This window comes from Schistocerca cancellata, chromosome 7 (assembly GCF_023864275.1).
Source record: "Schistocerca cancellata isolate TAMUIC-IGC-003103 chromosome 7, iqSchCanc2.1, whole genome shotgun sequence".
Taxonomy (NCBI): Eukaryota; Metazoa; Arthropoda; class Insecta; order Orthoptera; family Acrididae; genus Schistocerca; species Schistocerca cancellata.
This window is the reverse complement of record NC_064632.1, coordinates 572,041,095-572,068,998: the sequence shown is the minus strand read 5'-3', so window position 1 is coordinate 572,068,998 and position 27,904 is coordinate 572,041,095. Positions and strand designations below refer to the sequence as shown.

At 42.3% G+C, this 27,904-nt stretch overlaps 1 protein-coding gene across 1 annotated transcript in view; it reads right to left on the bottom strand.

Annotated features, from left to right (window-relative positions):
• The window catches only part of LOC126092507 (origin recognition complex subunit 5), a 153,162-nt gene that overhangs the window by 77,602 nt on the left and 47,656 nt on the right, over positions 1 to 27,904 (bottom strand). Inside the window, exon 5 of the mRNA XM_049908135.1 lies at positions 24,105 to 24,291. Within this exon, the coding sequence (XP_049764092.1) occupies positions 24,105 to 24,291 (187 nt within the window). The remainder of the gene's footprint in view (positions 1 to 24,104; positions 24,292 to 27,904) is intronic.

Below are 27,904 nucleotides of genomic sequence, written 5' to 3'. Positions count from 1 at the left end.
ATACTCGATGTTAACAAATTTCTCTTTATCAGAAACGCTTTCCTTGCCATTGCTAGTCTACATTTTATATCCTCTCTAATTCGACCATCATCAGTTATTTTGCTCCCCAAATAGCAAAACTCCTTTACTACTTTAAGTGTCTCATTTCCTAATCTAATCCCCGCAGCATCACCCAACGTAATTTGACTACATTCCATTATCCTCGTTTTGCTTTTGTTGATGTTCATCTTATATCCTCCTTTCAAGACACTGTCCATTCCATTCAACTGCTCTTCCAGGTCCTTTGCTATCTCTGACACAATTACAATGTCATCGGCGAACCTCAAAGTTTTTATTTCTTCTCCATGGATTTTAATACCTCCTCCGAATTTTTCTTTTGTTTCCTTTACTGCTTGCTCAATATACAGATTGAATAACATCAGGGAGAGGCTACAACCCTGTCTTACTCCCTTCCCAACCACTGCTTCCCTTTCATGTCACTCGACTCTTGTAACTGCCATCTGGTTTCTGTACAAATTGTAAATAGCCTTTCGCTCCCTGTATTTTACCCCTGCCACCTTTAGAATTTGAAAGAGAGTATTCCAGTCAACATTGTCAAAAGATTTCTCTAAGTCTACAAATGCTAGAAATGTAGGTTTGCCTTTCCTTAATCTTTCTTCTAAGATAAGTCGTAAGGTCAGTATTGCCTCACGTGTTCCAGTATTTCTACGGAATCCAAACTGATCTTCCCCGAGGTCGCTTCTACTAGTTTTTCCATTCGTCTGTAAAGAATTCGTGTTAGTATTTTGCAGCTGTGGCATATTAAACTGATTGTTCAGTAATTTTCACATCTGTCAACACCTGCTTTCTGTGGGATTGGAATTATTATATCCTTCTTGAAGTCTGAGGGTATTTCGCCTGTTTCATACATCTTGCTCACCAGATGGTAGAGTTTTGTCAAGACTGGCTCTCCCAAGGTCGTCAGTAGTTCCAATGGAATGTTGTCTACTCCGGGGGCCTTGTTTCGACTCAGGTCTTTCAGTGCTCTGTCAAACTCTTCACGCAGTATCGTATCTCCCATTTCATCTTCATCTACATCCTCTTCCATTTCCATAATATTGTCCTCAAGTACATCGCCCTTGTATAGACCCTCTATATACTCCTTCCACCTTTCTGCTTTCCCTTCTTTGCTTAGAACTGGGTTTCCATCTGAGCTCTTGATGTTCATACAAGTGGTTCTCTTATCTCCAAAGGTCTCTCTAATTTTCTTGTAGGCAGTATCTATCTTACCCCTAGTGAGATAAGCCTCTACATTCTTACCTTTGTCCTCTAGCCATCCCTGCTTAGCCATTTTGCACTTCCTGTCGATCTCATTTTTGACATGTTTGTATTCCTTTTTGCCTGCTTCATTAACTGCCTTTTTATATTTTCTCCTTTCATCAATTAAATTCAATATTTCTTCTGTTACCCAAGGATTTCTACTAGCCCTCATCTTTTTACCTACTTGATCCTCTGCTGCCTTCACTACTTCATCCCTCAAAGCTACCCATTCTTCTTCTACTGTATTTCTTTCCCCCATTCCTGTCAATTGTTCCCTTATGCTCTCCCTGAAACTCTGTACAACCTCTGGTTCTTTCAGTTTATCCCAGGTCCCATCTCCTTAAATTCCCACCTTTTTGCAGTTTCTTCAGTTTTAATCTACAGGTCATAACCAATAGATTGTGGTCAGAGTCCACATCTGCCCCTGGAAATGTCTTACAATTTAAAACCTGGTTCCTAAATCTCTGTCTTACCATTATATAATCTATCTGATACCTTTTAGTATCTCCAGGGTTCTTCCATGTACACAACCTTCTATCATGATTCTTAAACCAAGTGTTAGCTATGATTAAGTTGTGCTCTGTGCAAAATTCTACCAGGCGGCTTCCTCTTTCATTTCTTAGCCCCAATCCATATTCACCTACTACATTTCCTTCTCTCCCTTTTCCTACTACCGAATTCCAGTCACCCATGACTATTAAATTTTCATCTCCCTTCACTATCTGAATAATTTCTTTTATTTCATCATACATTTCTTCAATTTCTTCGTCATCTGCAGAGCTAGTTTGCATATAAACTTGTACTACTGTAGTAGGCGTGGGCTTCGTATCTATCTTGGCCACAATAATGCGTTCACTATGCTATTTGTAGTAGCTTACCCACATTCCTATTTTTTCAATTCCTTATTAAACCTACTCCTGCATTACCTCTATTTTATTTTGTATCTATAACCCTGTATTCACCTGACCAAAAGTCTTGTTCCTCCTGCCACCGAACTTCACTAATTCCCACTATATGTAACTTTAACCTATCCACTTCCCTTTTTAAATTTTCTAACCTACCTGCCCAATTAAGGGATCTGACATTCCACGCTCCGATCCGTAGGACGCCAGTTTTCTTTCTCCTGATAACGAATCCTCTTGAGTAGTCCCCGCCCAGAGATCCGAATGGGGGACTATTTTACCTCCGGAATATTTTACCCAAGAGGACGCCATCATCATTTAATCATACAGTAAAGCTGCATGCCCTCGGGAAAAATTACGGCCATAGTTTCCCCTTGCTTTCAGCCGTTCACAGTACCAGCACAGCAAGGCCGCTTTGGTTATTGTCACAAGGCCAGATCAGTCAATCATCCAGACTGTTGCCCTTGCAACTACTGAAAAGGCTGCTGCCCCTCTTCAGGAACCACACGTTTGTCTGGCCTCTCAACAGATATCCCTCCGTTGTGGTTGTACCTACGGTACGGCTATCTGTATCGCTGAGGCACGCAAGCCTCCCCACCAACGGCAAGGTCCATGGTTCATGGGGGGGGAGGGGGGGGGGTGTTTAGATATACTTTATGTATATCACCAATACACCTTGTTGGAGATACAGTTTTATATTTTATCTTTTTATTGTCATGTGTTCCATCACATTGACTTTTAGGCATTTCCCCCTACTCTTAGTGTTATGTATTACTAATTTTACATCTTAAAAGTGATGTTCCCATGTATCTGAGTTAGTTTACATTATTTGATTTCAATGACACTGTTGTTCCATTAATTCTATTGTATCATGACGACAGGGATCCCATTCACTACATGCAGGGTTAATTTCTTTACTCGCTTTCCTTCATCCTAGTGCATAGCCATTTTACTCCTTGCTTATTTTTATGACATCTGGTACTGTGTGGATCCAAGGTGCTGTCTTATACATGAAAATTGTTACTCCTGTTGTGCTTATCATTTTAAGTCTATGTTTTTTATAGTAAGATGTTTTTTCTCTGTAAGAGTCTATATTTGGGTACCGATCCTAACAGTTTGCATCATTCTTCAACCACACCTCAACTCCCATTGCCCCCTGTTTGTACTGAGTTTGTGAAGCACACTTATGTAAGCGGACTGATGGTCAGCACAGGTTTCCTGCTTTTTGTGGCTACCTACTCTGGTTCCCCACACCACTGGCTCCTACGTATGTCACTTCTGCTACTGCAGCCAGCTGACTTCTGGAGACATCTGTACTAGTCACTTCTGTGTTGTGTCATTATGTGAGTTCACCACTTCCTACTGTAACTTACATTTTAATATGTCAATCTCAAGTATATTAGTAGCCCTTCCTCTAGTTTGCAGTTAGAGGCACCTGAAGATGAAGCTTTAAGCTCTGAAACTGGTCATGGAATACATTAAGATAATTTTTATTCTATTAATATGTTCCTCAGTTGTGGATGTTCACATGATTAAATGCTTTGTTCAAGAAAGGTCACTGAACAGACGCACAAAACTACATGCCTATATCTCTGACGTCACTCTATAGAAGAATTTCAAAACAAGATTTACACTTGCCCGAAACTCTTCTCTGTAAGAAACATCACGGTTCTTAAAACAGCAACTATGCTAATGTCTCCCACACGTGTGAGACACATTAACAGAAGAAAGCGAAAACACAAGTGGTGATGAGATATTAATGGACAGTGTTAGTGCCAATGGTGAGAAAATGATAAGCTCTCAGTGTTGAGTTGATTACTAATTTTAACAAATATGGTTTAATATCAATACATTGGTATCTTCATTTACAAATAATGATGACAACCCAACGTGAATCAAGGAAAAAAATACTATTATGCAGAGAATTTTCAGTGTATCAACGTATTGTACAAGCAGCTTTAGATGCACAGGAGGGCAAGTTTTATGAATGTAATAAGCTATACACATTCCCTTCCTCCGGAATGTCCACATCTACTTCCAAATCATCTTTACATAGTCCTCTTCAACTCAACAGTATACCTTGTTTATTAGGTATTTAAATATTTGTTTACTGTTCAGAAAAGTGTTGCCCCAGGCAAACTGCAGCCCCACTGTCACTGCTGTTCTCGTGCACAGGATGAGTTAATTGCTTGTTATATATTTCAGTCAGTAAATATACAGGGTGTCCCCCCTAAGAGCTGTCTGGCACATTTTCTATGCTGTTTCTGCAATGCAGTTTCCTTTCTGCAAAGTTTAGTTGGATTTAGCTCTAAGAAATACTGCTCACCACATCTTTCATGCGACACCCAAATGCAACGGTTTTAAAGTGAAATTTTACATCCTCTTTCAATACAATTGTCTCAAATTTGTTTAGTGCTATATTTGTTTTAGTGATATGTAGTAACAGAAACAGTATAACATGTAGAACAAACAACTCCAACAGCAACAGCATCACCCTGGCCCATGTCGGCTGCTACTGTCATCCATGAGTGTTGATCAGATGCTGCTGGGGTACCAGTTATTCTTCGTGTTTTACTGTCCTGTTAACATAGACTCCTGGAAATGGAAAAAAGAACACATTGACACCGGTGTGTCAGACCCACCATACTTGCTCCGGACACTGCGAGAGGGATGTACAAGCAATGATCACACGCACGGCACAGCGGACACACCAGGAACCGCGGTGTTGGCCGTCGAATGGCGCTAGCTGCGCAGCATTTGTGCACCGCCGCCGTCAGTGTCAGCCAGTTTGCCGTGGCATACGGAGCTCCATCGCAGTCTTTAACACTGGTAGCATGCCGCAACAGCGTGGATGTGAACCGTATGTGCAGTTGACGGACTTTGAGCGAGGGCGTATAGTGGGCATGCGGGAGGCCGGGTGGACGTACCGCCGAATTGCTCAACACGTGGGGCGTGAGGTCTCCACAGTACATCGATGTTGTCGCCAGTCATCGGCGGAGGGTGCACGTGCCCGTCGACCTGGGACCGGACCGCAGCGACGCACGGATGCACGCCAAGACCGTAGGATCCTACGCAGTGCCGTAGGGGACCGCACCGCCACTTCCCAGCAAATTAGGGACACTTGCTCCTGGGGTATCGGCGAGAACCATTCGCAACCGTCTCCATGAAGCTGGGCTACGGTCCCGCACACCGTTAGGCCGTCTTCCGCTCACGCCCCAACATCGTGCAGCCCGCCTCCAGTGGTGTCGCGACAGGCGTGAATGGAGGGACGAATGGAGACATGTCGTCTTCAGCGATGAGAGTCGCTTCTGCCTTGGTGCCAATGATGGTCGTATGCGTGTTTGGCGCTGTGCAGGTGAGCGCCACAATCAGGACTGCATATGACCGAGGCACACAGGGCCAACACCCGGCATCATGGTGCGAGGAGCGATCTCTTACACTGGCCGTACACCACTGGTGATCGTCGAGGGGACACTGAATAGTGCACGGTACATCCAAACCGTCATCGAACCCATCGTTCTACCATTCCTAGACCGGCAAGGGAACTTGCTGTTCCAACAGGACAATGCACGTCCGCATGTATCCCGTGCCACCCAATGTGCTCTAGAAGGTGTAAGTCAACTACCCTGGCCAGCAAGATCTCCGGATCTGTGGCCAGCAAGATCTCCGGATCTGTCCCCCATTGAGCATGTTTGGGACTGGATGAAGCGTCGTCTCATGCGGTCTGCACGTCCAGCACGAACGCTGGTCCAACTGAGGCGCCAGGTGGAAATGGCATGGCAAGCCGTTCCACAGGACTACATCCAGCATCTCTACGATCGTCTCCATGGGAGAATAGCAGCCTGCATTGCTGCGAAAGGTGGATATACACTGTACTAGTGCCGACATTGTGCATGCTCTGTTGCCTGTGTCTATGTGCCTGTGGTTCTGTCAGTGTGATCATGTGATGTATCTGACCCCAGGAATGTGTCAATAAAGTTTCCCCTTCCTGGGACAATGAATTCACGGTGTTCTTATTTCAATTTCCAGGAGTGTATATCACTAAAACAATTATCGTGCTAGACTAATTTGTGGCCACTCTAATCCAATGGACACATAAAATTCTACTTTAAAAATCACTTTTTTCTTAACAGGAAACAAACCTCCAGTTTTCTTCGCATGAAAGATGTGATGAGCAGCTTTTGTTTGGGGCGACTCCAGCTACACACCACAAAAATGAAATTGCACATATCTGCATAAACACCAAAAAAAAAATGTGCCTGACAACTCTTACGAGGGACACACGGTGTATGTTCTGGCTGAAATAGGTGATAAGCAATTAACTCGTCCTGTGTATGAGAACAGCATTCAGCGTGGGGCTGCAGTGTGCCTAGTCCAATGTTTTCCTAGACAATAAACAAATACTTAAATATCTAATAAATAAGGTACACTGTTGATTCAAGGAGGACTAGGTAAAGCAGTTTTGGGAGTAGATGTTCTGGAAGAAGGGGTGGAGATTGTTCTTGCCTTGATCTAGATCATAAAGATGTCATTAGTGTATCTAAAAGTTTCAGGTGCTGAGTAGCCCGTACATTAGTTAGTATGTGATGGTGCCAAGGAGATATCTGTTGCAGTTCCATGGATTTATATGCCGACTTGGCCTTCAAAGATGATGGTACTATGGGTCAGGAAGTGGCAGCCCAAATTATTAGGAAGTATGTGGAGGAACTGGCATAATGGAGGGTAGTGTTCTACTGTAGAAATGTCATGGGCTTCAGGATTGTTAGTGTATAGGCATGGATCATCTACAGTAATGAATAAAATAATACCAACAGAACATAAACTCTGAAGAGACAATGAAGGAACTACCTAGTGTTTCAGATGTACACGGCATGGTAGAAATATGGACTCATTTAATCAGTCTCTAAAAGTGGAATGGTATTACTGAAAACAATCACTGTTCGTAATATGTATCAGGCAGGTACACCATTTTCTGAGGCAGTGTGTTGGAGAGGGCCTAAACATGCTGTGGCTGTAAAAGCCTTTTACAAATACAGTGTCTGTGTTGCTGAATTTTATGGAATGATTTAAAGTATTAGTACAATATGCAGAAGTGCAACATTAAATGAAAGCAATTATGAAAAGCAAATAACTTTCTGTTGAACTGTTGACTAAAATTAAGAACAATGAAGGCTTATTAAATTTGTTATGGATGAGTGCAAGGCACATTTTCATCTCAGTTACTGTTGTTACTGGAGCAACAACAATTCTCACGAACTCCATCATTGCCCATTACACAGCCACAAATACACAATGCTGCACTGTCTTTTTAATGAACATAATAGGTCCTTTCTGTTTTGAGGATGAACATAGACGAACAACCACAGCTACACATCAGAGGTACGCGGCCATGGTCAACATATTCCTCGTACCTGAACTTTAACAGTATTTTGCAAATTAGTATTGGTTTCAGCAAGATGGTGCTACATTTCACTGTGGTCAAATTTCAATTACAGCAGTGTCCTGAGTGTTTGGCAACCACATCATTTCAAGGAATGGGAACATTTTGTGCTTTCCCAGATCTTCCTACATATCAGTCTGTGATTACTTCCTTTGAGGGTTCCTGAAACATCAGTTGCATAATAGAAGTCTACACACAATTGCAGCCCCACCGTTCATGCAGAAACCAGAAACATTCCTATACAGGTGCTTGAACATGCCACAGACAATTTACACTGATCGGCCAAGAAATTATGACCACCAATCTACTATTGATATAAATCCATTCAGGCAATAACAGGATCACCTGGCAAATAATGACAGCTAGGCAGGCACACGCACAGTACATGCAGTATCAGTGAGCTTGCTGTCCATGTTTAGAACGGGGAAAGTGGTCAATTTTTGTGATTTTGACCAAGGGCCGATTGCGATGGACCAGGGGCTCAGCACGAGCATTTCAGAAACTGAACGACTTGTCAGACGTTCAAGGAGTGCTGTGGTGAGTGTTTTCACACACAGTGAAACCAATGTGAAACCATGTCACATGTTGTGGGGGTTGGGGCACTCATAGACGTCAGATGATGTAAGCAGGGCTGACTGGTTAAACAGGACAGGCAGCAAACTGTGGTGGAAGTAACATCAGACTTTAATGTTGGACAGAGTGGAAGTGTGTCTGAACACACAGTGCTCCGAGCACTTCTAACATGGGCCTCCGAAACCGATGACCCATTCATGTGCATGATATCAGCAACTACGAATGAAATGGGCACCTGACCATCGACACTGGATGCTGGTGCAGTGGCAGAGCACGATCTGATGAATTCTGATATTTTCTTTATTATGCTGACGGGTGGGTGTGAATCTGTCATCTTCCAGGGGAACAGCTCCTTGACGACTGTACTGCTGGGTGGAGATAAACTGGTGGTGGCTCCATTATGCTCTGGGGAAAATTCACATGGGCTCCTTGGGTCCAGTGGAATTCATGCAGGTAAGTTAATGAATTATTTATAGGTCATGAATAGTTTTCCTTCTATAAATGTGACAATGGTTTTTTTGGGTAGGCATACAAAAGTTGAAGGCTGGTTGAAGATCAGGGATTCATAGGAGACTGTCAGAAGCTGTGTTGGTGTAAGAAGTTGTACATTACATTTGAAGTGATGTTGGAACTACTTGAGAGAAGGTTCTACAAGTGCTTCTGACCGGCTGTGGTGAGCATGAAACCTAGCAAGGAGCAATATGACTATCTGCTATAATAGCATCTCTAGTATACATCTTTTTTTTCTTTTCTGCAATTTATTCCACATGTAATACATATACTGTGCAAATATTAAATATCCAAATTGTTATTAAATCTGTATTTTTCAAAACATTATTAATTGTATGATTTATAGGGTACTGATGGTAACAGTACAAATAGTTCACACAGAAAAATTTTACTTAATGAAGTATTCAAAATTTACGACACACTTAACCAAATACACTTCAAAATTCAATTTCATGTATTTTGCGGTTGATATACCTTACTTAAAAGTTCTAATTTTCCTCCTTCTAGAGATAATCTTGTGTTTTCTGAAAACTGTGTAATTAAAAATTTTCCTTGGAAAATCCAGGATGGAATGTGACAATATTAGACAAGGAAAGTTGCTACTCACCATATAGCAGAGATGCCGAGTCACAATAGGCACAACAGAAAGATTCACACAATTATAGCTTTCAGCCATTAAGGCCTTTCAGACAACTGAAACCACACTGCGAGCAGCAGCACCAGTGCATGATGGGAGTGGCGACTGGGTGGGGGTACAGAGGAGGCTGAGGCGGGGAGGAGGAGGGATGGTATGGTGGGGTTGGTGGACAGTGAAGTGTTGCAGTTTAGATGGGGGCAGGAGGGAAGGTGGGGAGGGGGGGGGGCAGTAAGTGATGGAAAGGAGAGAAATAAAAAGAAATTAAAAGACTGGGTGTGGTGGTGAAATGACGGCTGTGTAGTGCTGGAATGGGAACAGGGAGGGGGCTGGATGGGTGACGACAGTGACTAACGAAGGTTGAAGCTAGGAGGGTTACGGGAACATAGGATATATTGCAGTGAAAGTTCGTACCTTCGCAATTCAGAAAAGCTGGTGTTGGTGGTAAGGATCCATAAGGCACAAGCTGTGAAGCAGTCATTGAGATGAGGGATATCATGTTTGGCAGTGTGTTCAGCAACAGGGTGGTCCACTTGTTTTTGGCCACAGTTTGTCAGTGGCCATTCATGCGGACAGACAGCTTGTTGGTTGTCATGCCTACATAGAATGCAACACATTGGTTGCAGCTTAGCTTGTAAATCACATGACTGATTTCACAGGTAGCCCTGACTTTGATGGGATAGGTGATGTTAGTGATGGGACTGGAGTAGGTGGTGGTGGTAAGAGGATGTGGGGGACAGGCCTTGCATCTAGGTCTATTACAGGGTATGAACCATGAGGTAAGGGATTGGGAGCAGGGGTTGTGTAAGGATGGACAAATGTATTGGGTAAGTTCGTTGGACAGCGGAATACCACTGTAGGAGGGGTGGGATGGATAGTGGGCAGGACATTTCTCATTTCAGAGCACGATGAGAGGTAATCAGAACCCTGGCGGAGAATGTAATTCAGTTGCTCCAGTCCGGGATGGTACTGACTTACGAGGGGAATGCTTCTCTGTGGCCGGACTGTGGGACTTTGGGAGGTGGTGGGAGACTGGAAAGATAATGCACGCGAGATTTGTTTTTGTACAAGGTTTGAAGGATCATTATGGTCAGTGAAGGCTTCGGTGAGACCCTTGGTATATTTTGAGAGCGACTGCTTGTCACTGCAGATGCGATGACCACGGATGGCTAGGCTGTACGGAAGGGACTTCTTGGTATGGAATGGGTGGTAGCTGTCAAAGTGGAGGTATTGCTGGTGGTTAGTAGGTTTGATATGGATGGAGGTACTGATATAGCCATCTCTCAGGTGGAGGTCAGCGTCTAGGAAGGTGGCTTGTTGGGTTGAGTAGGACCAGGTGAAGCAAATGGGGGAGAAGATGTTGAGGTTCTGGAGGAATGTGAATAGGGTGTCCTAACCTTAGATCCAGAAAGCAAAGATGTCATCAATGAGTCTGAACCAAGTGAGGGGTTTAGGATTCTGGGTTTTTAGGAAGGATTCCTCTAGATGGCCCATGAATAGGTTAGCACAGGATGGTGCCATTCGGGTGCCCATAGCTGTACACCGGATTTGTTTGTAGGTAATGCCTTCAAAGGAGAAGTAATGGTGGGCGAGGATATAGCTATTCATGGCGACTAGGAAGGAGATGGTTGGTTTGGAATCCATAGGGCATCTGGAAAGGTAGTGCTTGATAGCAGTAAGGCCATGGGGCCAAGTTCTGGATATGGATGAACAATTCTATGTCAGAAGTAGTACATAAACTTCACTGCAGTACAAAACTGGAAGTGGGTGGTATCTGGCCCTGGGGCGAAGGATCGGGATGATTTGAGAGCATGATCTAACCCCCTCATAGCATAGGTGATTTCGAGAAGAGAAGGGTATCGCCCGAGCCTCCTCTGCTCGTTTCCGATGGAGGAAGGCAGGGTGACAGTGGGAAGAGGTCGAAACTTCCACAAAATGGTGGCGCAAGGTGTTGGAGACACCAACAGGGTCCACAATAACATTGTCTGCTACTGTCAGGCCAAAAATTAGGGAATGGATCTTGGTTCCAGAGAACCGTCAGAGGTTGGCCCACACAACAGAGGAAGGGGTGGAACTGTTAAAAGAACTAGAGAATGGAATCCAGCTAGCTCTTTTGCTATCTCGAAGACCGCAACAACAATTTGCGTGCATCTGTTTATAATTAATGCAGTTTGCCATTGTCGGATGATGGTTAAAAATGAGGACGTCTCCATGCGTGAATTGCCGTGCGGCACGCCGCGGTCCATCAAGGGACTGCGACACGACGTGGTAAAGAGAAAGCGTGAGGAATGGAACATTCTGCAGCAGTAAGGATAATGTTTGAGATATTCTAAGTGGTCATCACAACTGGGGAAATCTTGTTCGTCAAAGGTCGCCAGTGAGGAGTAAAGATGCCAGTCAGCCTTAGCAAACTGCCATTTGGGCATGCACGCGGCTGGTGTAGGGGAGTCAGAAAACAGATAGCTCATGGGAAATGGTCACTTGAGTAGGTGTCAGAAAGAACGGACCACTCAAGACGGTGTGCAAGCTGGGCAGTGTGAAAGGGTAGGTCTAAATGGGAATAGGTGTGCGAGGAGTTAGAAAAAGAAAGTGGATGCTCCAGTGTTAAGGCAGAAGAAGTTAAATTGGTTAAGAAGGTCAGCCAAGATGGCACCTCTCTGACATGTCCTGGGAGAACCCCAAAGGGGATGAAGTGCATTAAAGTCACCGAGTAGCAAAAATGGGGGAGGCAGCTGCCCAATAAGCTGAAGGAAGTCTGCCCTGGTGACATCAGATGATGGAGGGACACAAATGGTACAGAGGGAAAAGGTCAGGAGGGGAAGGAAAAGGCAAACTGCAACAGCTCCAAGATGGGTAGTCAGTGAGATGGGTTGACTATGAATGTCATCCCGTATGAACAGCATGAGATGGAATACCGACCTCAGAGGGAAGGTCAAAACTAATTGGTAAGTAATGTGAAAGCTCAAAGCAGTCATGAGGGTGCAATTTCATTTTCTGAAGGCAGAGTACAAGGGGATGCTGCGATGCTAAAAGCAGCCATAAATCCTCTTTGTGGGACCAAATGCTGCGGACGTTCCATTGGAGGAAAGTCATGATGAGAAAGAGATGTAGGGGTGTCACCTAGGCTGCTGCCGAGTGACAACCAGTGAAGATTCGCTACTACAGGGCACAGAAGCAGGGGGATCCTGCTCCACGGGGTCCACATTAGGACCGACATGCTTGTGTGGTCGGTCCGTGGAGTCCAACGCTGAAATTGGTTGGTGGTGCACACTAGCGATACGGAGGACGGGCGGGCTAAGGTACCACATGGCGACACTGTCGAAGAGGATCTTCGAGTTGGCAAAGGTGAAGACCATTTGCCTTTCATGGACTTCATTGAGCCTTTCTGGTAAGAGAACGACTCGGGTGTTGTTTGGCTGGAGGGACAGAGAAAGTCTTTCCGGTCCACCAGTTGTGTAGCTGGTGGCTTCGCCCTTCGAGGCGAGAGTTTGACTGTTTGTTGCACAGCTGGACAGGGGGATGGCAATGCTACCTTGAGACTGGGTGATTTCACAACCTCAACCTCAGAGCTGAATTTGAGGTTGGATATCTGCGTGGCCATGTCCTTCATGGAGTGAGGGGTAACAGGAACAGAACTAGGCACTCTTTCCTTGACCCGAATCTCTTGGACAGGCCAATAATGAACAGTGGAACTGAGGAAACAGTTGGGTTGTCATAAAGGGAAATACTGAGGGAGAAAGGAGGCGGCAGGGGGGAGAGTAGCTAGGACGGGAAGGAGGGGACATGGGGAAGAGATTGCCGCCCAGGAGAGAAGAAAGCCTGCAATAGCTCAGGGCTCTTTGCACGCCACACACACATCCACAAAATAGGTGTGGCTCCTGTGGTAGTTGGATGCAGAGGCTCAAGCAAAGTGTGCTGCAGTGTTCTGCAATAGCAGTAGGGTCAGAAAGAATATTGCCGTCAAAGTGGGAACTGGAAATATGGGTTGCTAGCTGGAGAGTGTAGATGAACTGCAACTTGGATCATTCCTGTGAAGAAACCTGAGACCGTATGGTACCGACGTATCTTTACCAGTTATCTTTCTCCTTGTGTTTTATAAAGGTTGAGTACCAAGATATGGAACCTTGTAAAGGAATTAAGATCACGACTGATGGGTTACACTTTGTCACTGGAGCACCCACCTGAAATCTTTATTTGCCTTAGTGATTTCCTGTGTCTGCCATGGGGAGAGTAGCTAGGACGGGAAGGAGGGGACATGGGGAAGAGATTGCCGCCCAGGAGAGAAGAAAGCCTGCAATAGCTCAGGGCTCTTTCCACGCCACACACACATCCACAAAATAGGTGTGGCTCCTGTGGTAGTTGGATGCAGAGGCTCAAGCAAAGTGTGCTGCAGTGTTCTGCAATAGCAGTAGGGTCAGAAAGAATATTGCCGTCAAAGTGGGAACTGGAAATATGGGTTGCTAGCTGGAGAGTGTAGATGAACTGCAACTTGGATCATTCCTGTGAAGAAACCTGAGACCGTATGGTACCGACGTATCTTTACCAGTTATCTTTCTCCTTGTGTTTTATAAAGGTTGAGTACCAAGATATGGAACCTTGTAAAGGAATTAAGATCACGACTGATGGGTTACACTTTGTCACTGGAGCACCCACCTGAAATCTTTATTTGCCTTAGTGATTTCCTGTGTCTGCCATGGGACTGGTTTCCAGTGAGCTTTTCCAAAGGGGACTCATTAACTCTGCTGCTTTTAGTACTGAAGTGGTTGAGTCCTGCAGCAAATCATCAACATTCCCTTGTAGAGTAGCACTGGATAGTAGAGCAGCAATGAAAGCATACCAATCGGCTTTCTGAGGGCACATAATCGAGGGTGCTTCATGGATAATGTTGTGGGAGATTTGTGACAGTTAAGGAACAATCTCACTTGCAAAGTGGACTGTTTACTGGATTGAGGAGAGAAGCCCAGTACGACACACTGAGAGATCAATGGTTGTATATGTTGTGTGTGCCACACTAAAATTAGTAGGTGTGCCACTCTTTAGTAAATTTAAATGAAAGTGTGTGAATACTAGTTCCATTAGAGTATCTTGGTTAGATGCTCCATAATTGCCTCACAATGTTCTGTGGGCATTGAAATTGACCAGCAGGAGAAAAGGTAGAGATATCAGACATTTCACTTCAGTTATCTTCAGATATGTCAGCTGGCTCTCTGGTGAGAGGCAGGCATTACAACAAGTATAATAAACAATTGTCCGTATGCAAACAGCCACCATATCCAGTGCTGTATTTACTAAAAAAGCCTGCAAACACAAATGTACAGACACCACCTTATGGTGTTTCAGCACTAAATGGTTCAAATGGCTCTAAGCACTATGGGACTTAACATCTGAGGTCATCAGTCCTCTAGACTTAGAACTACTTAAACCTAACTAACCTAAGGACATCACACACATCCATGCCCGAGGCAGGATTCGAACCTGTGACCATAGTAGCAGCGCGGTTCCGGACCGAAGCGCCACTGCTCGGCCACAGTGGCCGGCGTTTCAGCACTAACCATTTTCGAAATAAGCATAGTGATGCATGACATGTTTCAGTGAATCTAGTTTTCTGAAAGGCTATACATATTGCTGGACAAAAGTTACAATATGTGGTGAAAATAAACATTACAGCTCTACTGAATGATGACTGTAGGGATGCCTGAGGGTGGTGGGAAGGAGGCAAGAATAAAGGTCATGTTTCAGCTTCTGCCTGCACCATCTCTTGCTCTGTTGAACAGGAACATCAATGTGCAAAATTTCAATACTGGTGGTGGTGACTGATGTGGGTGGAGAAGGGTGAAGGGTTCACTGCAGCTGATACCACCAGGCCCATCTCCACATTTGGATTTTTCTTATCCACTCTGCTTCTTAAGGAGTTCTAGCCCTAATTGAGGGTTATTTAGTTGTTTATCAGAAAGGAATAATGAATAAGCTGTCCCGCAGCCCTTAGCTCGTGTAGCTACTAGCTGACATTGGGCCGCAGGCAGCATTATTCTGCTGAGAATATCCAGAGGAAGGTAACTCTCCACTGGGGCAATGGGGTGGGGGCCATGCCAGATGAGTAGGACCCTTTTCCAGCAGGGAGTAAGGAACCAAAGACCCTGAAGTTTGTGTTGCGAGAACAGAGGGAAAAGTGTTCCTGTCACCCAACATACAGATGAATTCTGGTGGCCACACAGCTTAACGTTGAGGGAAAAGCAGAAAATGTCTCCTTTGTTACAAACAGGTGCTTAGTTACCATATTTGCAAAGTTTGTGGTCATTTTAACTGGATGTAGGTGTTCACATTTCTTTTCTGCCTGAGAATGCAAGAGGAAGTGAAGGGTTTTGTATTTCCGTATTTTTTTTCCTTTTTTAACATGGTCTAGATTGAAGAAGGGGCAAAATATTGCTTTCTGCAGTTGATACATACTGCCTCTCATGAATACATGGAGTGTTCACGCGCCAGAGGTATCCCCAGTCTCGCATATGAAGGTAGCGGTTCAGAGTGTGAACTTGGGCCCTAAATGTTTACATATAAGTCACTGCATGTGGGGGTGGAAAGTACAGCTTTAAATCACAGTGGTACATCATTACTTTGAGCTTTTCATATAATACATCCCCACAGCAGCCAAAATAAAGGTTCTAGTACCCACACTATTATTCTTTGATGCTCGTGGTATGGAGAACAAAATGGCTACATCATTTTTTCCAAATTTGCACATTCTTCCTCTATCTTTAACATGAGACCTCGATGAAACATAGCAGCTTGGATTACGTTGAGACTATTATCGTGATAGGTACGTCAATGAGTTCCTCAGAGGAAAGCAATGCCTGTGACTGAGTAGGTGCCACTGTTTTAAAGAAGATACATCCACATGTCATTTTTCTGAACGATGATACTGCCATGAATTCTTCTTTTGATATGTTGAAGCCTTCGGAGACTGTTTGGATATCTCGTGATCCCTCAAACTAGAATGGCTACCATTTTAGATTATGGGCACTGAATTCAACCTGTAACACAAGAGGTGCTTAATACAGAATTACACTGTGGTATCGATAGCTACAATGCCACGGCGTAGGTGCAAGTTCGTAGGTTGGCACGACACTGATGACAGCGCCCTCCACCCGGCACTGTGCAGCTCTACGAGCAATGCTCCGGATTCAGTCCATTTGATTCCGAGCTGACGACCAAGCAACTTAGCTTCTACTTCATAGGGGGCTAGCTATTACAGACTTTGTTACTTCAATGATATTTTGTCCAACTACCAGTGGCTGTTAGCGTCGATTGATGTACGGCTTCGCACCTACATGCTTATCTCCGCCAAAGTTAAGTATTATCAGTTGTGAAACTTCCTGGCAGATTAAAACTGTGTGCCCGACCGAGACTCTAACTCGGGACCTTTGCCTTTCGTGGGCAAGTGCTCTACCATCTGAGCTACCGAAGCACGACTCACGCTCGGTACTCACAGCTTTACTTCTGCCAGTATCTCGTCTCCTACCTTGCAAACTTTACAGAAGCTCTGGCAGAAGTAAAGCTGTGAGTACCGAGTGTGAGTCGTGCTTCGGTAGCTCAGATGGTAGAACACTTGCCCGTGAAAGGCAAAGGTCCCGAGTTCGAGTCTTGGTCGGGCACACAGTTTTAATCTGCCAGGAAGTTTCATATCAGCGCACACTCCGCTGCAGAGTGAAAATCTCATTCTGGATTATCAGTTGTATATGTTCATACACCAGTAAAAGAGTTATAACCTATACACAGTACCAAAGCATTTCACCTTTTCCTGCTCCTACTCGCTTCCTACATTTGGCCTACCCTTCAGTTTACAGGAGCGGACCCACGCGCTGCCTACCAGGCGGGATACAAAATACACAGTGGGTGTAAAGTGTAACACAATGGGCAATTTTTCCCTTACAGTCCATATTACTGCAAAAATTTGAAAAAAGTTGAGGTCAAAGTCAGTTCTTGGTTCAAAACACATTAGACGAAAAAATGTTGGAAATATATACTTTTTTAAAGTTTAAGTTACCTTAGTGTCCTTGACAAAAGCCAAATTATCAACACGGAAGCTGTCCTACAAACCAAGTGAGACAGAAGGTGCAGTCAGAGAAAAGGACTGGACCAAGGGAAAAAAAAGAGATGAACTGCAATGGCTTGCTCAGGGCCCTATGCTTGTTACATATGTACCAAGGAAGGAGTTGTCAGACCCTGGGGCGAGGATAGCTGATGTGTTGGACTGATGGTATAGAAAAAGAAAGTACTACTGCATGGGCTGGAGGTCCCATGTTTGCCAATCACATACTCATAAAAGAACTGTGATTTTAAACACTTTGCAGTAAGTTTCAGAAGAGTACAGTTTAATGTAACTGATCTTTAGGTAGGGTATAGTCAAATGAATGTAACTGGTCATTAGTATTCACTAGGTAACAGTAATGGACACTCACTCATGTAAAGTTTTAACTGGATACAGGGGAACCTCACTTAATGAGCAGCTCCCATAACGTTCAATTCGCGTAACAAACAAAAAAATTACTCTCTTAATGAGCGATGTTTCGAATAATGAGTGGTGGTGATTTAGTGCGACATCACCAGCTGTTTGTGTGCTTCGATGGAAACTTTCAAGAATATGAATAACTTTCATTGTCAGCAGCAGCATACAGACAATGTCTTTAGTACGTACTGTAGTCTGGGTTTAGCACTCTTTCTGCTACCATCTTAGCGCACCTTGTGATCATACTTTTTTTTTTTTAACTTGTGTTCACACAGCGTTTTTTGATGTGCAAATTTTAAAAACTTCTGTAGAAATGTCCCCAAAGATAAAGCCACAAGAAGATGACCATAACTGAAAGAAAGTAACCTAACAAATGTAATGTAAAATCACTGAAAAACTCTGACGTGGTGCGAGTGTTGCTGATTTAGTATGCACATAAAATCAACTCTTTGCACTATCCTCAGGTACAAGGACAAGATTGAGGAGATAGTTGCCTCAAAGGGAGTGACAAGAGTATCTCAACAACGGTTTCATATTCTGGATGATGCTCCTTATATAGATAAGTGAAAAGCAATTGCAAAGCGACACTATTAACGAGAACATCATTTGTGAGAAGGCGAGAATGATTTTTGCCAAACTCATTAAGAAGACGCCTGGGTCACCAGCAGCCAAAGAAGTGTTTAAGGGAAGCCCTGGGTGGTTTGAGACGTTTAAGAGAAGAACTGGCATCCACAGCTTTGTGAGACATGGTGAAGCAGCCAACTCTGACACAGTGGCAGCAGAGAACCTCATTAGATTCCAAGGGTTAAATGCTGCAGCAGGTTTTTAATAGTGACAGACAGGTCTATCCTGGAAAAAGATGCTGAAGTGTACCTTTATAAATGCAGGGGAGAAAGCATTACCTGGTCACAAGCCAATGAAAGACCGTCTTGTACTGCTATTCTGTGCCAATGCAAGTGGTGATTTTAAAATTAAACCACTGCTTGCTTACCATTCAGAAACTCTATGAGCTGTCAACAAGTGGTAAAGTCAAAAAGAGCAGGTTAAATGTGAGGTGGAGGTCCAACAACACGGCTTGGGTGACGCATGATCTTTTTTGTGACTGGATCAAGAAGTGTTTGGTCTTTCAGTGAAAAATATTTGTCTGAGATGAATCTGCCTCTCCACTTCTTGCTTGTTACAGACAACACTCCTGAGCATTCTCCAGGTCTACAACACCACCCCTTGAAGAATTTCAATGCATCAAAATCCAATTTCTGCCTCCCAACACCACTCCATTACTCCAGTCTGTGTATAACATTACAGGTCGGGATTGATCTATGAGGTCTCGAATATCTTATTTGTATCTGTCAGTTGGTATGGAGTAATTGAGATTTGGGGAATTTCTTCAGATAGTTATGCATGATTACGTCCCGATGCTATGCAAAGCTGTCATTTAGTTACGTGCGATTTGTGATCTGTTATGTGTTACATTCGGATAATAAATCATATTTTTTTCTGACTACCATTACAATATAATGACGATAAATGTTTGAGATCATTTGGAATAATATTTTAATAACTATGTAGATGACGTGACGTCACGTGTTTACTCTTAGAAAAAAAAAAAAAGAAATAAAAGACAGAAAAGGTGTTAATTGTGCGTTTATGGATGTTCAGTGTTGGGATCAGTGATTACGATTCCAGAAATAATTGATTGGACAGAGTTCAATTGCACACAATAGTGCAGGGTGAATTACGACCTTGAAATTGGTTGTAGATGTATGCAGGTCAATTTCGTAACACGCTAGTAAGCATCGCGAGTGTGTCGCGGTAACAAGACTGCTTTCGTGCCGCCGATGGTTTGCTTTAAACTCACGAAAATACAATTTACGCGAATTCTTAATTATCGCGAAAGGGTAGAATATTTTATGAGCCACTGTGGAGGATGTAAGTTTGGATAGAAAGATCATTTTCAAAATCCAATATAAATTCTGTAGATTGAAGTAGCCTAGCAACCCAAAAGCTCATACATGGTTATCAGCAGAAACAGTGTACTATTTTTCATGCACATGTTTACACTCTACATCGAGGTGTGGATGATTTGTGGGCGCGAAATAAACATTTGATTAAATAAAAAGGAAATATATAAAGAAGTTTATTCGTATATTTTGTTATTTCATGAACAGTGATATTTTCTTATAGAGGTGTAGAGCCTTATGTATTATAAATATTGTGACAGACTGATCGCAAGTGCTCTTATTACACGTCGAGTTTTGGGCCTGATTAAAAGCAGCTGGTTCTTAAAGTCTCAAAGGTTAAGTGAAAAATAATATCACATTTAAATAACTCTGCATCGAAACCCACTATCTTTCTACTATATTAAGCTAGCCATTCCGGAATCAGGTGATACTGTGGCCGTGTAGTTGTGTGTTGTTGACAACAAATAGGTAAACACAAACATAAACATTTCTCATCCTCTGATATCAATGAGGGAAAGAAGAGATGACAACGATGACATACATGTATACGTATACAAACGGTATATGTGGCGCCTTCCAATACAACAACACAACGGATGTCACGGTATATGTGGACCAGCAGTTTATATCTAACTTTAAGAAACTCTATGCTAAAGCATTCTTTGAGCATTGCTTTGAGCTGACTGAAGCTACCAGTCTCACTCTCAGAGTTTTGGAAACATCCCTTCAATATCGTTGCCTGCGTCAAGATGATCGAAAAGGTGTGGGAAGGGGTTACCACAAGAACTCTCAATTCTGTTTGGAAGAAGCTTTGGCCAGAGTACATTGTCAAATGTGATATACATTTGAGTCACTGCCTCCGGAGCCTGCAGTCAATGAGATTGTGTCTTTGATCAAGAGCATGGGACTAGAAGTGGATAACAATGATATCTATGAGCTTGTGGAAGATCACAGCCAAGAAATGACCACTGAAGAGCTTATGGAGTTTCAGCATGTTTCAAAGCAGGAAGTTATGGAGATGAGTTCAGAGGAGGAGGAGGAGGAGGAGGAGGAGGAGGAGGAGGCAAAGCAGCAATCTTCTCGTGCAATAAGAGAAATGCTGAAAGCAAGGAAATCGGTTGCATCATACAGTGAAAAACATCATCCCAATAAAGCAGTGGCTACAAACCCTACAAATTTATCTGACAATAATTCTGTGTTACATTTTCGCCACGTGTTGAAGCATCCGCAGAAACCAATGACTATAGATAGCTTCCTAGTAAAAAGGAATTAGTTATGTATCATGAATAATAAAGTACATAATACATCTAAAAAGAAAGATGATGAGACTTACCAAACAAAAGTGCTGGCAGGTCGATAGACACACAAACAAACACAAACATACACCCAAAATTCTAGCTTTCGCAACCAACGGTTGCCTCGTCAGGAAAGAGGGAAGGAGAGGGAAAGACAATAGGATTTGGGTTTTAAGGGAGAGGGTAAGGAGTCATTCCAATCCCAGGAGCGGAAAGACTTACCTTAGGGGGAAAAAAGGACAAGTAACACTCGCACACACACACATATCCATCCGCATATACACAGACACAAGCAGATGTTTGTAAAGGCAAAGAGTTTGGGCCCTAAGGTAAGTCTTTCCGCTCCCGGGATTGGAATGACTCCTTACCCTCTCCCTTAAAACCCAAATCCTTTTGTCTTTCCCTCTCCTTCCCTCTTTCCTGACGAGGCAACCGTTGGTTGCGAAAGCTAGAATTTTGGGTGTATGTTTGTGTTTGTTTGTGTGTCTATCGACCTGCCAGCGCTTTTGTTTGGTAAGTCTCATCATCTTTCTTTTTAGATATATTTTTCCCACGTGGAATGTTTCCCTCTATTATATTCATATCATTAATTTGAACCCAACAATCACGTTTGTTAAAGTACATAATACCGTACATACAATTTTCTTTGAATACATGGCATGGATAAGATAAAACTTTTAGTACTTTTTCTCCATGGAACACATTACCATATTTTCCATTAATTTATATGGATAAATTATTTCACTTAACAAATGTTTCACACTAAGAGTAAGATTCTGGAACAAATTATGCTTGCTATGCAAGGTTTCACTGTATTTATTGAATATGGACAATGTATTATTGCCTCTTGTTTGTGTAATTTACACTCCATCACTGTTCTTGTCAGTATACTGACATTTATTATTACAAGTATGAGTTTGCCATGCAGAAGCCAATCATCATTGTCAGAAGGACTGGGAAAATAAATGTACAAATGTGAATAAACTTTGAAATCTAATTAGATGGTACTGTGAACATTATTTAAAATTTACTCATAGCACTTAGTGACTATTAACAGGATGCTGAGAGGAGACAATGTCTTACAAGGCAACTGTTCAGTAAACTTGCAAATTTGTGTGTGTGTGTGTGTGTGTGTGTGTGTGTGTGTGTGTGTGTGTGTGGTGTGTGCAGTGGGGGGGAGAGGGGGGGGGGGTGCTTCCAATTCCAATTAATCAAGTGAGTAATGGGAAGCAGGTTATTCATTATTCATTACCTCAGCATGATTAAACATAGGTTTGGAGCTAAAAGTGGGGTCTTCTGCAAAAGACTTCTGCAGAAGTAAGATTTTTTGAAGGAAAGAATACAGAGGTTCAGCATCCCACTGAAGGTAAGGTCATTATAGTCAACCCACAAGCTTGGATGGGGAAGTTAGCCAGTCATGACCTTTCCAAAGGAACCATCCAGGCACTTAAATGATTTAGAGAAATCACAGAAAATCTAAATATGGAGGTGCTAGTTTAGGAGTATCGCATTTTGTCATAGGCAAACAACACTTCTTGAGGTATTCGTGGCAGAGTAGGTCAAACAAAGCAAAGTCTGAGGGCTATAAGACGTTGACAAGGTTGTTAGACCACAATAATTGGTTCTTACTGGAGTAGAGGTACTCTCAGGCATGAATAAGACATAAAGCGAGCAAACAGCTGCCTCAGATGCTATTCATAATATTGTTCCAGCTACTAGAGATTGTTAACCTCCTCTCACCTGTTCATTAAACTGATAATTACTCCTCTGCTTGTCAATTATGGATTGTTTCATCCTTAGCATTATCTGATAATCAACTGGATGGTGTTCCTTTACGTTCACTGACATATCAATGATTGTTTAGCATATATGTTATCAAAAGTTAGCACTGAATTATTTAAAAAAATATATATCATACCACACAATTCGAATAAAACTTCAATTTTCATGAATGGTTCAATATTGGACGACATTCCTTACATGCACATTATTATTCTATATTCTTCCAACATTTGACCATACAATTCACTGAACTACTTTGCTACCTTTCAAATACTTCAACCAGGTGTTCATGACTGACCACATCTGTAGATTCCTCTTCAACTAATGTTGTGCTGACATGCACTCAAAAGCAAGCAATTGTCAAATTTAATGTTGAGCCCAGAGACTGCTAACCCTGTGTTGTTGCACCTAACAGAAGTTATATCTGTTCTTGTATTGATTGAGATGCATGAACGGTGATCTCCCAAGGGCAACAGTCATTCACAGAAATGGGATGGATTAAATTACTGTCACGAGCAAAATAATTTTGCTAAATGAGCAGATGCCATTCATAATGGTCAAGGTTTGGATGGAAAGACCAGAGTGGAGACAGGGAGTGGTGGAAAACATGGAGGTTTGTGTGGAGTATGCGTGGCAGCCAGAGAAAGCGAATTTCAATAGTAAGTCCACTGGGAAGGATATCAAGTACAAGACAAGATTTTAGGACAAGTTAGACTGAATTTTTTCGGAAGGGTGAAGGTCAATTTAATGATCTAAGTAGAATGTGCAAGGATTCATACTTGGACTGATGCGAGACATAACTGTGGGATAGGAGAAACCAAAATTTAGAAAGGAACAACGTAAACAGTATTAAAAAAGTGACTGCTGCAGTGATAAGCAGAGAAATTACTAATAAGGAGAAGGATTCAGTTTAGAAGAGATACAGGATTTTGTTTAAATATGAGCCCTTGAAAAGTTAAGAATGCAGTTATAAATCACAGTTTAGAAACTAAATTTACTAGAATACAAAATGTGGCAAAAAGAATATAAAATGAGAGAGCAATAACGGGAAGTTAAATTCTTATTTTAAATTATGCAAAGTGGGATAATAAATATGGTGTGGATGGGTGCAGTAATAATGTTACAACTACTATTATTACTACAACAAATTTAGTTACTTCAAACTATCACTTATGGGATTTAAGGTCAATTTCGCAGACTCCTACCTTTAGTATACTGCTTGAAGTGTACTGGAATTGTTTCAAAATATCCTTTTGCTGAGTGGAATTTTTCGGGAATAATATTGCTCAAAAAAATAACACACACATTCAAGCCAGTCAACTGCTTCAAACGATTAAAAGCTGGCAATATGGTTTTTGACATTTCACGCAACCTTTCGCATTTATCGAGGACCTGCAAACAGTTTATTAAAATAAGTAAATCTAACAGATGTCTGTATTACTACATCATAAAGTACTATATTATTAACTAGAAAGAGAGAGAGAGAGAAAGAGAGAGAGAGAGAGAGCGTTTTTGCTCCTAGTGCTGCAACCCACAAGGGGAGTGAGTGGTTTGGAGCAGGAAGTGGATGGCTGTGGAGATGTAGTAACAGCAGAGGGAGGGGAATGATGATAGATGCTATCTGTAAGGGATATGGAGGGGCAAAGGCTTGGTCCTACACAGAAAAACAAGGGGCAGGGTAGTGGGCTTTTTGGAGAAACACTAGAAATACTGTTCTTTGAAAATAACTTATGACTTGATAGTTAAGCCACTGGAGGGGACATGAAGCCATTGCTCAGCTAACACCAATGACGAGCCTGTTTCCCTTCCACAGCACGAATAGGTTGGCAAGTTTAACAACAGCTGCTTCTGTGTTCCTTTCTTCTTGTTGTGAAGCATAGTGTTTGTCAGCTGTTGCTGTGAAATAGTGTTATCATATTAGCGACGTTTTAGCAGCAGTGTGATATGTCTAGGTTGAGGTCTGCCACAAAAGAGGTTGTCCAGGAACATGTTTGCCAGCATCAGTTGTATCCAAGGTTGGAAGGGGAATTACAATCCACAGACACAGCCATAAATTTGTTCTGTGCACGAGTGCTCTGAACTGGAATGCAACAGCAGGAGTACGATTTTAGATAGATAGTGAGTTGTGGACAGATATTCATAAGTCTATAGTGTTGCAGATTGGAAAGAAGGAAGATGAAAACAACTAAACATCACTAGGTCATTCTCTCCTGGAAACACTGGGGAAGGAAAGAAGTTATGATAGATTGATTACCAAGGTGAACAAATTACAACAGGTTGCAATACACAGACATGTATGGCTATCGTCACTGCAAGGAGTACCCTACAATAAACTAGCCTCCTGTTATACTCAAAGAAGTGTTTATAGAAATAAGTCATCTCATTGAAAATGTCTTCATGAGCTCTGTTTCTGGTACAAATCGTTTTTGTATCTAAAGTTTATAACTGAGAAGTGATATAGTGGCCTGGAGATGCCATTATTTTGCATGCTGTCAGAAGTTTTCATTTGACACCATCATATGACTTTACGAGATGCAGGTTAATGTGTATCACATTGCCAAGAGGTAGGACAGACCACACAGCCAAAATAACAATGAAAGCTTTGATAGCAAAGAATGGCAGGACAATTTTCCTTAATGCCAGCTCAGCTTCATTGCAAACTGTTTACCGCTGTTTTGTTCCTGAAAGGAAGGTGATTATCACAAGGAAATGAATCCTCCAACTTTCACAGAATGGTTTCCAATTTGCTGCTATAAAATATTTCCCCAAATCTTGGAATAGTAGTGGATAATGTTTCATACCACTCCATTGTGTTAGACAAAGCTCTGAAAACCAGAGAAAGAAAACAATGATAGCCAAGCTGGGTGAATAAGAAAGACAGGACAAAATTTCATATTCTGAAAAGCTCACTGTTTGCCCTTAAGAATCTGCCAGTGTATCGCTCTCCTGCCTTCACACTTGGCCAGCTTCCTGCAATAATTTTTCTTCATAACCTCCCTCACTGTAGCCATGAAAATCTTTTAATATTTTCCAGCAGTTTTCTATTCCATAAGACACAGTGTGTGGTTCTTCAGATACTTTGGCAGTGGTATTTCTGAGTGCATCCAAAGTCTGTTCTGCTCCACATCTCAGTTTCATAATGTTATAGCCAACATTCAGCCACATCAATGAAATACCTGAAAGTCAACAGGATCAGCTGCAACATTTTTCGGTCCTGCTTTCTTTCAGCTCATATTTTTCTCCAAATGTTAGCAAGTGTGATACCCGCTGGGTTGAGAGCTTGTGAGTTATGTTTAAAACCTACTTGTAGGTAATGACTACGTTCTACATCATAGATTTCATATAAATGCAGTTGCCTCCAAAACCAGTGTCTCAACTTCTACAGCAAGTTTTGTTTCCTCTATTAAAGATGAGCTGTCATTTCTTTGAGTCATATTTCATGTTATTTTGCCCTCATTGGAAATACCTATGTCACTTAACTACAGTGCAGTGTCATACTTTGGCGTGTAGTCTCCAGAAGTGACAACAAGATCATCATGAAATTACACAATGATTTTTTCTTGGAAAAAAATGTGTAGTCTCTGATTATGTACTTCAATAGAAGTCTGTGGAGGACCAAAATGATAAAACGTATGCAGCCAGTACAGCTGGGTATGTGACTGGTCCACAGGGTAAATTACCAAGTTACTCCTCTTTGTTAAACCCAATGAAACAAGCTTTATGGCCACACCTCAAAACTTGTCTGGCATTTTATGGAGGGAGATACATATAAGCAGATCATGAAATGGCACCAGATTTATAATTAAAAGATCACAATTTGATTCAGAAATGCAAATGTGACAGCATGCATGAACCCTAAGTGTACTTTTATTTGCAAGTTATTTGTGGAAGCTTGTTCCACTGACAGACACTTCTTGGATGCCAATGGGTAATGACTGTCAAACACAGAAAACTTTGCGTATTTGACTGAATATGAAGAGTCACTGCGAAATGCCAATGATTGGCAAAGTGGTGGTCTTTTTTAAAGATCACATAACAGATCCCATACTCCCCATAACAATGAATGTTATGATTTTCACACAGTATAGTCTTTCAAAACCAAATACTCTGTACCTATGATGAAGCCATGACAGCTCAAATAAATACATTGTAAGCAACCAAAGACCTGCACCAAGGGTGTTTTTACAATGTTTACTGCTTTGCTTAGCATCTCTCATATGTTCAAGCAATGTATACTTAACAGGTATGAAAACCAAAATTGTCCCTAAATATTTTGGGGTCAGAAAAGCATCCCCCTATCTAAAGTTAAAGGGAGATTAAAAACTGCATGTTTGCATTTCATAGATCTTTAAAGATAGTCTAAATAAAATGGTGGTGCCTGCAAACTAACCAGTTGCAAATGCAAAGTAATATCGCACCACTATATGGAGAGAAAGGTGAGGGGACGTGGGGAGGGGGGTGGGGGTGGGGACAGGAGGGCCTTGTCTGGAAGTAGATAGTACTAAACAGGGTCATGAACAATATTGTTTCAATAACCCGTGCACAGTGCAGAGACAGTTATACTTCACACAAATGCTCAAGGAACATTGTTCTCCTTTCTACACCAATTCAATAACGTGTTTTTTTTTTTTTTTTTTTTTTTTTTGTCATGTGCACTTCTCTCTCTCTCTCTCTCTCTCTCTCTCTCTCTCTCTCTCTCTCTCTAATCAGCTAAAACAGTTGAGAGGTTCCTCCTAACATTTCTAACATTTCCCACTGTCCTAATCTCAGAACATAAATGTACTTTGTTAAAATGTAGTACACTGTAGTTTGTACAGCACAAGGAACACATATTGGAGGAGCCTCCCACTGGAGTTTGAAGACAGGTGTTAATGGACAGTGTGCTGTTTCGTAGATCAGGGTGACTTCATTCCATCTGAGTGACCAGTATGACGTATGCCCAGACCAGATGGGTGTCTTTAATGACTGCATCTTATTTTCCTCCTCACTGCCTGCCACTCCTCCT